General features: G+C 44.1%; 1 protein-coding gene across 1 annotated transcript; it reads right to left on the minus strand.

The window, feature by feature from the left end:
* Positions 1–8626: 8626 nt before the first annotated feature.
* On the minus strand, positions 8627–10076 carry PtA15_10A264 (uncharacterized protein; the record flags this gene model as incomplete). The annotated part of the gene is made up of 2 exons (XM_053160423.1): positions 8627–8770; positions 9456–10076. The coding sequence occupies 2 exons, from the start codon at positions 10074–10076 to the stop codon at positions 8627–8629; spliced, it is 765 nt and encodes a 254-aa protein (XP_053024399.1).
* Between the last annotated feature and the right edge of the window lie 473 nt (positions 10077–10549).

Here is a 10549-nt window from a genome sequence, read left to right on the forward strand (position 1 = left end):
TGTCCTTCCCATTTTTTCCCGCTATTTAGCGAAAAGCAGAGTGATTTTCCGCATTTTTAAGGTTTTGCTAGTTAGCAAATAGTGGAGAAATTTTCCGCTATTTTAGCGGTAAGCATTGCAATTTTCTACTATGGGCCGCTGAAATAGCTTGCTAAAAATCTACGGGTTTTTTCTTTGTGTTGGAATTTCAGCTTCTTCTTTTTACTTACCCCAAAATCACTTTATTTTATGTTAATGTTTACTTAATATTGTAGCCTGTTTTTTGATCTGATCTTAGCCTTTATGGCAGCCTCTTGTAGTCTAGAACCCTGAGGAATAGCCTCTAGTACTATTTCTTATTCAAAACATGTCTCCTTATTATTTTATTGATTATACATACATTCTTGATTCATTATCAAAAATCATGTATATATTACTTTATTTTTACAAGTAATGACATCATCAGTTCTCCTCTCTTCTTGAGTTGACCACCTTGTGCCCCCTCCAAGGATCTCGAGACTGTTCACCAGAAAAACCCTCTCTCCCTTTTCTCTTACTCTCATTGGTGAGAATTCTAACACTTTGAAACCCATTAGCAAAAAGCACAGTGATGCACCCGCTACTAAAAGCGCTGGCGAAGCGGGCCCAAACCCGCTACGCTTCTGCTGCACATAGCAGAGCAGTTGCAGTGTTGCGGGAGGCACTTATATTAACTGTGTTCCAATTTTTTGGTAGCTTTCCTTTGTAGCAAATCCACCAAATCATACCCACAGTTGCACACCCCTTTCCTGCCGTGAGCTACTGCCATGCAGCTCACCATGTGCGTTTCAGAGGTTGATCTGCCCACTTTAAAGTTTTTGTGGCCATGTGACACCCAGTGTGGAAGCTATTAATTTTAATTGAATTTTGGCATTTTTTGTAAAATTCAATTTCCAACTCCCAAGCAGGATAGCGGAATTCAAATTCAGACTCCCAAAATTGCCTGAGGTAAATTTTGGGTCCTGGGGACCAGAGACAGACATCTCAAAGTGGTCCCCGGGAAGTTAGTAAGCAGCAAAATTTGGTGAGAGTCCTGAGGACCCCTTTCACCCATCTGGCTGGTGTGAAAGTTTGGTGCCACTTTTCTATACCACCTGGTGGAAAAATGGGCCACCCAGGTGCCAAATTGAAGGCCTTCATCTGGCCTACAAGACTACGTAGCCCAAACATTGATAACTTGAATGACCTTGAAGCTAAAAAGAGTGTGAAGTCATGGAATCATGATTACAGGATTGATCTTACATCCATACTATTAGATATGTACATGAAAATATTAATTGCTGCTCATAAGGACATGGATATTTTTATTTTTTGAATTGAAAAACAAACCACAATTGGTATACAGGCCACATATAAAATGTGTACAGGAGTTGAAAAAAACCCCTCCACTTGCTGGAACAAGCTTGGCATAGTTTTTGCAAGCATGTCCATGAGCTCTACAAGCAGTTTGATGGCTGCCTGTGCGCAAGTATCTAGGCTTCAGGGCCGTGCCACTCATGACCCCATTGGGGCAGCGGGTGATGTTTAATGAGTCATGTAGTACAAAATGGGTGCCAGCTGGGCCTAAGGCCCGTCAGGAATCACCAAATTTCAACGTTTTGGGGCAAGCCTCTCTGTGAGACAGAGACCCTGCGGGGCCCCTCAGGAGAGGATTTGTTAAGCTTGGGATGCATGGAGATACATAGCTGCTGTATTCCTCCAGTGGAGGACTTCCCTGCATCAATCTGGAAACCCAGATTTTCTCAGATTTTTCAGGGAATTTAGGCAGATCTAGGATTTGGGACAATCCTGCCCAGATTTCCCTGCGAAATCTGGAAAAATCTGAGTTCCCAGATTGACAGGAAGCCATCCAGAGGACTTCCTGTCATCTGGAATTTCAGATCTGACTGGACAGATTTCAGAGCCCACAGGGAAATCTGGGTCCCCAAAGCTCCCTGAAGTGAGCCAGAGTTCCAAATTTCAGATTTCCCTGCAAAATCTGGAATTCCAGATTTATTCCAACTTTACGTAAGGCTGTAGCCCGGGTGTTGGTCCGGGGGTTGAGGTCCGTCCCGCGGCCCGATCCCCGGGTGTCAGGTCAGTTTTTTCGCACCAGTGGTAGAACATGCTAGGACTACCGCAGGAGCAACAATTGTTGCCATATTTTGTATAGTTGGCTTGGGTGTGGCTTCCAATCATTGAGTTGTGGGATTGGAAGCCATTGTAATCGGCTCGGAGCGCCGGTAGGAATTTCTTCCGACCGGTGATTCTGCTGTTACTGGTCAATGAAACCGCACGTCATTGACTTGAGCCGCAAAAAATTACGCCGGCGTGATCTAATTGGGCCCTGTGCCAATACTCGTGGGCTTGGAAGGCCCGGGAGGGCCTTTTTTTGTCAGAATTCTCCTCTTTTGGTGTGATCTTGGAGCCCCAGGTACACCCGGGTATCCTGAAGCCCATCCCAAACATCCAAACCCTGGGTGTTTTGGACGGGTTACAGGCTGACGTCAACAATGAATGTGCGGGTCAGAATCCAGAATTATTGAATTACATATTTCAGATTTTGTCTGTGGAAGGACAAGCTTCTTTGTACATATTTACATCCATAATTACAGTATGTGTACGGGCTGGTAGGTTCCTGGTAAAACCCATACATGCATTGTCAGCAGATTCTTGAATATTCTTAAACCTGCCTAAAGTTCAAGACTGGACATACATAGCCTACACCCCAGTCAACTTGCTTTTTCCCAAAGTCTTGCAAGAACGACAAAGATGAATGGTGCGTGGCAACACCTTCAAGCCATTTCACACACTTTCTAATCAATAACTGAAAAACTTTTTGCAAAAACCCCCGTACAGCTTTCAATGTCCTATCACACCTGTTCTTGTCACGGATTTTTTGACTTGGAATTTTGCTAGCAACATGGTTATTTTGCCGTCAAACTTACTTCGACTTGTCAGCGGCCAACACAAGCAACAAGATTTGCTATATTCTACTCAAGAAACTCGTCCTAAGGCCACTCAATGTGGAACCAATGGAAGAATTTTGCAGCGCATCTTTGAAATCGACCGGTTGGATAATGGGTCAATCTAAATGCACGCCACTTTTTGACTAGATGCACGCCAAAAAAGTGGCGTGCAGGCCTGTACGCCAAAATAAATGGCGTACAGGAGCAGTGCACGCCATTTTTTTGGCGTGCGTAGCCCTGCACGCCAATAATACTCCTTTTTGGAAGAATTTCGGCATGCACAAACCCTCCACACCATTTTTTTTTGGCGTACAGGCGTTGCACACCACTTTCTTGGCGTGCATATAGTCAAAAGTTGGCGTGCACCGTTTTACATGCAGTTGGCCACTGCGCCCCAACGGCATGATGAATAGTGCCTCCGCCACTATGAATAGTGCCAGGATGAATAGTTTTCATAGTGGCTGAGCTTGGCGGAGGCACTATTCATAGTGGTGGAGCTTGGTGGAGGCACTATTCATAGTGGTGGAGCTTGGTGGAGGCACTATTCATAGTGGTGGAGCTTGGCGGAGGCACTATTCATAGTGGTGGAGCTTGGCGGAGGCACTATTCATAGTGGTGGAGCTTGGCGGAGGCACTATTCATAGAGGTGGAGCTTGGCGGAGGCACTATTCATAGTGGTGGAGCTTGGCGGAGGCACTATTCATAGTGGTGGAGCTTGGCGGAGGCACTATTCATAGAGGTGGAGCTTGGCGGAAGCACTATTCATTGGCGGAGCTTGGCAGAGGCACTATTCATAGTGCGGAGCTTGGCGGAGGCACTGTTCATAGTGCAGAGCTTGGCGGAGGCACTATGAATAGTAGATGAAATATGTCATTGGGCCGCAGTGGACACACCCTATTTTGTTGTGCGCAACTGCTCCCACCAAAAAAATTGCATTCAACATGGTGCACGCCACTTTTTGACTAGATGCACGCCAAAAAAGTGGCGTGCAAAGCCTGTACGCCAAAAAAAATGGCGTGGAGGGTTTGTGCACGCCAAATTCTTCCAAAAAGGAGTATTTTTGGCGTGCAGGGCTATGCACGCCAAACAAATGGCGTGCACTGCTCCTGTACGCCATTTATTTTGGCGTACAGGCGTGCACGCCACTTTTTTGGCGTGCATCTAGTCAAAAAGTGGCGTGCATTTAGATTGACCCTTGGATAATATTGTTGACGGTTGCGGTGTATGTCTTCTGGAAAACTTGGAAATTTGTCAAGGAGGAATTCAGGTTGTTTTGGATTGAAATACAAGACTGATGGGTGTGTGAATTGATTATAAACACCTTATTTTGCTTCAAAAAAATACTAATCAGAATATACATTTAGTTTCATTTAGTACCAAATATCTTCAGCCTGGAACTACAGCTGACAATGTCAAAACGTACGATTCATTGATAAATTCACCCAATATTATCAGTCAAACAACTTGGTTTTTTCTCCCATGCTATGCTTGCGTCCCAACTTGATATTATATGTTTTGGGTTGGCCTCTTTTTTGACTACACCACCAAAGTACGCTACATGTTTGGGTTCTGGCTGAAAAACCTGAACCTCCCAATTGTGAAAAGCATTGTTACTGACTGCCATTGTATGCATGTACTGCGGAGGTTTTCAGCCAGGGTATCAGGCAGTCAACAAAAGCTTCTGCATGTCATGCAGCAGCATCCAGACCTTTGTAAGATGGTGCCCTGCGATCGGGCTGCCCTATTTTTGGTGACACTGCCCAACTGGATGGTCAGGCGGTCATCACGCCACCCCGGGTCCTGCAGATTACGTGCAACCTCCTTTGAAGGACTGCATTAAATTTGGTTTGAGCAGTGGAGAAGATGCTGGGGACTGCTTATTTGAACTTCCACCTGCACAAAGGATGGCTTACCTGCAGATCGGATCTGGATTGATCCGGAATCTGACCAGATGTTGAAAAGCGCCCCAAAAGGGGGTTTTATTGTGATTTGCTTAAAGCTTACAGTATAGCTTTGGCATTTTTGTTGAATATCTGATAAAGCTTAGCCATTTGGAGGGTGTGAAGAACAAATTTGAGGGAGTCCTGCTCGATTGCCGGTTTGGAAATATATTCTTCTGGTTGATCCAACCATGACATATTTGTATCTAGTTGTGATATCCGGCTCCGGTACCGGATCGGAAACTTAGTTCCGGGCAGCCCATCCAAATTCTTTACAATTCCGGCTGTGTTCCCATGTCAACTTGTCAGCCAGGTATGAATCGCCAAATCATGCACAGCCCATCCAACGAACGCAAAAACAATCCAAGACCTATGGGAAAGTTTGGAAAGAAAGCTGTGATTAAATAGAAAGCCATCAAGAAAGAGTGGCACGTTATCTGGCCATTATTGATTGTGGTTCTAATTCTAATGAGTTGAGTTTTTTGTGTATCTCTTGCATCTATCATACATCTGAAACCAATGAGTTGTTTTATTTTTGTTTCAAATTTTTGGAGAAGATATCAACCAAAAACAGTCATCTCTGGATCAAAAACTCAGCTTCCTAGAAAACCGTATACAAGAACTTCAAGAACAAGCCACCAATACGACCTACGAAATCAAACATCTTTCCAATATTACTTATAAGGCGCAACTCAAGATCAACAAATTTGAGAGGATGCTTCTTCCAGATGAGAATGTCTGCAGACCAATATCGTTGGCGTCATCAAGCCACAAATTGAATGCCGAACCAGAAATTAAAAAATCAATCAGCCCCCCGCAAAAGGACTTTTCTTCCTTCTTGGCTGGTGCATCGGTTATTGAAGATTTGACGTCTCTAACCTGGAGTTATCATCGCAAGATCCGTTCTTCCAAACTTACCTTTTACGAGAAATTTGAGAAAATATCTGGGAGCCCCCCAGTTACAGCACTTGCTTCGGATCTCAGCATTGGCACATGTTGGCCCTTCCATCAAACTACGGGGCAAATTGCAATCCGACTCTCCCGTACAATTTGGGTTGAAGGAATCATTATTTGTCACGTTTTGCGGTCTCTGGCATACGACATTCAGACCGCGCCTAAAAAATTCGAACTTTGGGGATTGGACCGCCTCCGTCCAAATGGTGAAGGTAGTTTATTAGTTGAGGGGACTTACAGTATCAGCAGTTCAGAAAACACTCAATACTTCCCAGTACCACAAACAAAATCAAAGGTCTATTCTGAAGTTCTCTTGAAAATCACGTCCAATCATGGGAATCTGGATTTCACTTGTATCTACAGAGTTCAAGTTCATGGCAAGCTGGAGAGTGAAGCTCAGGGTCATGATCAGGAACGTTTGACCCCAACTTGATTGTTTGATTTCCTTTACTTGAATACATGAATCTGAAAAAGTGAGCGTCCACAAATCCTGTGTTTCAACAAGCGCTTCTGGCACATATTCATCCCCCAATAAAAAATTCTTCTTGCCACTTTGTACTGGCTTGTCACGAGGAAAGTGTCCAGAAATAGTTGGATTATATTTCTGAAGCTAATACAACTTGTTATACAAAGAGCAATATAAAATAAATAGAAGATAGAAACCACAATCCAACTTAAATCAAGAAAGAAACACTGCAAACAAGGCTGATTGCACTGCAGTCAAGCAGAGATCTGTTGGTGCTGCTACTTGAAAAAACTCCACAAGGTAGGAACGGAATATCCCACAAGAAAGTTGACAAGCATAAACATATTTTTGATTGGGATCCGCCAGCATGAATAAAGTAACGTTTTCCCGCCAGGTTTTAAGTAATAGGCCATATGATATTCCTTTCAGCAAAAATTGTATCCCTAAAGTTGATACTGCACAGTTGTGAATGCCCAAAAAAAAAATCAGTTTTTCAATATAAATTGGAAAGATTCAATTTGTTTACTGACACAATTGTTTATCCTTGCTTGAGAGCAAACTTTTCTGAATTTTCTTCGATTTTTGTCTTTTTGTCGAGTGGCCGAGGGGGATAGAGCTATTCACGATTTTATGGGTGTCTTCCTCTGTGGAGACTGAGTGTTCTCCAGGACCGAGTTGCAAACATCGGAATGAAAACTCTTTAGCTGATTGGGCTAACAAAACATGTTACAACCTGAGTTACATATTATTTCATTTTTCCAAACTACAAGATGCTTACTATTGATTTTATATGCAGGACAACCAGGTTGACAGTGCTTATGAATTCTTTGATTTGAGGCATGGTTTTTTACTCAAGTAACCGTGAGACCGCAGAGTTCATTGCATGCTTTCTTGGTATAGCCGATATTGTTGCAAGTGGATAGGTGAGGGCACGCATAGAAGTTCAACATGATTTTACAAGTTTGCACAGAGTAGATTGAGAAGATGATGGACCCTGGTTTTATTTTTAAATATCAAAAGCAAATCCGGTGTTGTCTTAATTTGCGAGTGGAAATACTATTTTTGAGTCCGAATCAACCCATTCTCAACCGCCTTTTTCTTGCAATCCTCGGCTGGGAGCCAAGTCTGATGCCCCTTATCCCCCTGAGTTCCTTTACTAATGATGAGTAACATTCAGCTGTGTAGTATAAGCTGGAAGCTGCTGACAACGCACTGAGCTTAACTAAGTCCTCCTCCTCGCCTGAGGCTTTGCGGCAAGGTCTGGCAAGGTCCCCATTCATGAGACGTATCCTTTGTTTTTGTTGAGAAGCTTGATATCAACAAGTTGTTCAGCTTTTTTAGTCCGCCGTTTAAACATAGCTCCTTGCTCTTCAGAATATACTCAAGTTCCTGATCAGCCCAGCCGCGGCCCGCGTAGCTGCATACATTTGTTATTCAGGGGTGCTAAGCAGACCCATTATTCTTTATGAGAATGAGCGCAATTTGAGATTTTTGGTTCTTTGCTTGAGATGTGATACAAAAAACTTGATAAATAATCTGAATCGTTAGTTTCCTTACAAGATTTCCCTCACAATAAAAATAGTCATGTCGAAAGCTCAGCATTTCTCTACCACCACGGGTTTAGTGAGTCACAATTTTGGGTTCTTTGTCAATTTAAACTTTGTGTCCTGCCCGATTTCTGATTGCTGTCTTTTGAATAGCTGAAAGTGTCTCCAACAAACTCGTACTCTGAATCAATTGATAATGACAAGCCAATGTGTGAGCTTCTGGTGCTCATACAAATGCAAGAAGGAACTCATAGAGGTGATTGGGATGAGAGCGATCTTTGGTTAGAAAACAAAAGGCTCAAGAAGGATTTGAAGAATCTGAAGCTAAAACATCAAAAAATGTTGCACAAAGAGAAAGTTGTCCAAAATCAATTAACATACAGCAAAGAAGAAAGGTACAAGTTGGAGGGTCAACTACAGGAAACTGGTGATGAATGTCAAATGAAAACAAAGCAGTTGCGTGGAACTTTAGGTGAGTCTTGGAGAGATGAGGAGGATGATCACACAGGGTTTTCATTAATTCTACTCATCTTCCTCATTCTTTGCAGAAAAACTGTGTTTAGCGAAGGAAGAATTAGAATCTATGACCCTGGAGTTGAATCACTCCCGGCAGGAGGCACAAATAAATTCTGCTGAGAATCAGATTAACATAAACAAGGTATGCATTCCATTCATCATCATTCAAGGAGCACTGCGCTTATGGTATTGACGGCTTGCTAGGCGAGGGATCACGATAAACATGTTGCAGAGATTTCAAGCAAATTGCAAGACCTTTGTTTCAAAAACCAGGAACTTCAAGCGCTTGTTACGTTGGTGATATGTCAAGCGAGTTACAGGACATCCGGCTTGAAAACCAAGGACTGCAAACGACTTGTTGAAGTGCAAGAAACCACGATCCTGGGATTAAATGAAACACTTGGCGAATTAGCCTGCGCAAAGCCACCTCCTCTGAATGTCAAAAATTCAATTGGAAGTGAATTGCTTGCTAACGAGGAAAATCTCTTGACCAAGCCTCAAGAAACCAAGACGGTTTTAACGCACACTTGCAAAGGCATTGAAGATATCAGTAACCTTACCCACCATATCTTCAATTTGTGCAAGATGATAACTGGGAATGGCTTGCTTCATAGAATAGGTTACCAATTGCGTGTTTACCGATTATTCAACCTGTTTATTTCAGGAATTGTTGTTATTTTTGCTTTCTATTTTCTGAAACAGTGGAGGAATATGGGAGAGGAGTCAAAAGTGAATGCTTGATGGTATCTGAAAGATAAATACACTTCAAGTGGAATTAAATGAGAAATGATGTTTTTCTTAGTATAATTATTAATAATCCTTATAATTTCATGTCTGCCCGCCCCTCACTACTAGGCAAACACACTGCATTACTCTGGGATGAATTGGTGTTGAATTCTTGGGCCCGGGGGCCGGGTGTCGCAGCACTCCGAGAGGGTGCCGCAGCACTCCGGAGAAGCGCCATAGCACTCCTGAAGAGTGCCACAGCACTCCTGAAGAGTGCCATAGCACTCCTGAAGAGTGCCATAGCACTCCTGAAGAGTGCCATAGCACTCCTGAAGAGTGCCATAGCACTCCTGAAGAGTGCCATAGCACTCCTGAAGAGTGCCATAGCACTCCTGAAGAGTGCCATAGCACTCCTGAAGAGTGCCATAGCACTCCTGAAGAGTGCCATAGCACTCCTGAAGAGTGCCATAGCACTCCTGAAGAGTGCCATAGCACTCCTGAAGAGTGCCATAGCACTCCTGAAGAGTGCCATAGCACTCCTGAAGAGTGCCATAGCACTCCTGAAGAGTGCCATAGCACTCCTGAAGAGTGCCATAGCACTCCTGAAGAGTGCCATAGCACTCCTGAAGAGTGCCATAGCACTCCTGAAGAGTGCCATAGCACTCCTGAAGAGTGCCATAGCACTACCAAAGAGTGCCATAGCACTCCTGAAGAGTGCCATAGCACTACCAAAGAGTGCCATAGCAATCCTGAAGAGTGCCATAGCACTCCTGAAGAGTGCCACACTGAAGAGTGCCATAGCACTCCTGAAGAGTGCCACACTGAAGAGTGCCATAGCACTCCTGAAGAGTGCCACAGAGCTCATGAAGACTACCATAGCACTCCTGAAGAGTGCCATAGCACTCCTGAAGAGTGCCATAGCACTCCTGAAGAGTGCCATAGCACTCCTGAAGAGTGCCATAGCACTCCTGAAGAGTGCCATAGCACTCCTGAAGAGTGCCATAGCACTCCTGAAGAGTGCCATAGCACTCCTGAAGAGTGCCATAGCACTCCTGAAGAGTGCCATAGCACTACTGAAGAGTGCCATATACACTCCTGAAGAGTGCCATAGCACTCCTGAAGAGTGCCATAGCCTTCCTGAACAGTGCCACAGCACTCCTGAAGAGTGCCACAGCACTCATGAAGAGGCCCACAGCACTCCTGAAGAGGCCCACAGCACTCCCAAAGAGTGCTTGAAGACAGGATCTTGAAAAATTGACTACCACCAGAGGCTGGCACTATAAACTGTGCCAGAGGCAGGTTGTCAGCCTCGAGCTCATGAAGGAGATACTTCACTGCGCCAAAAGGCTACTCCATTAAACCCCCGCACAGAAGGCCACCACCCTACTGCGCTACAGAGAGCGCAACCAAGAACGCAAACCAAAACGCGTACAG

This window comes from Puccinia triticina, chromosome 10A, assembly GCF_026914185.1.
Source record: "Puccinia triticina chromosome 10A, complete sequence".
In the NCBI taxonomy this organism is placed as follows: domain Eukaryota; kingdom Fungi; phylum Basidiomycota; class Pucciniomycetes; order Pucciniales; family Pucciniaceae; genus Puccinia; species Puccinia triticina.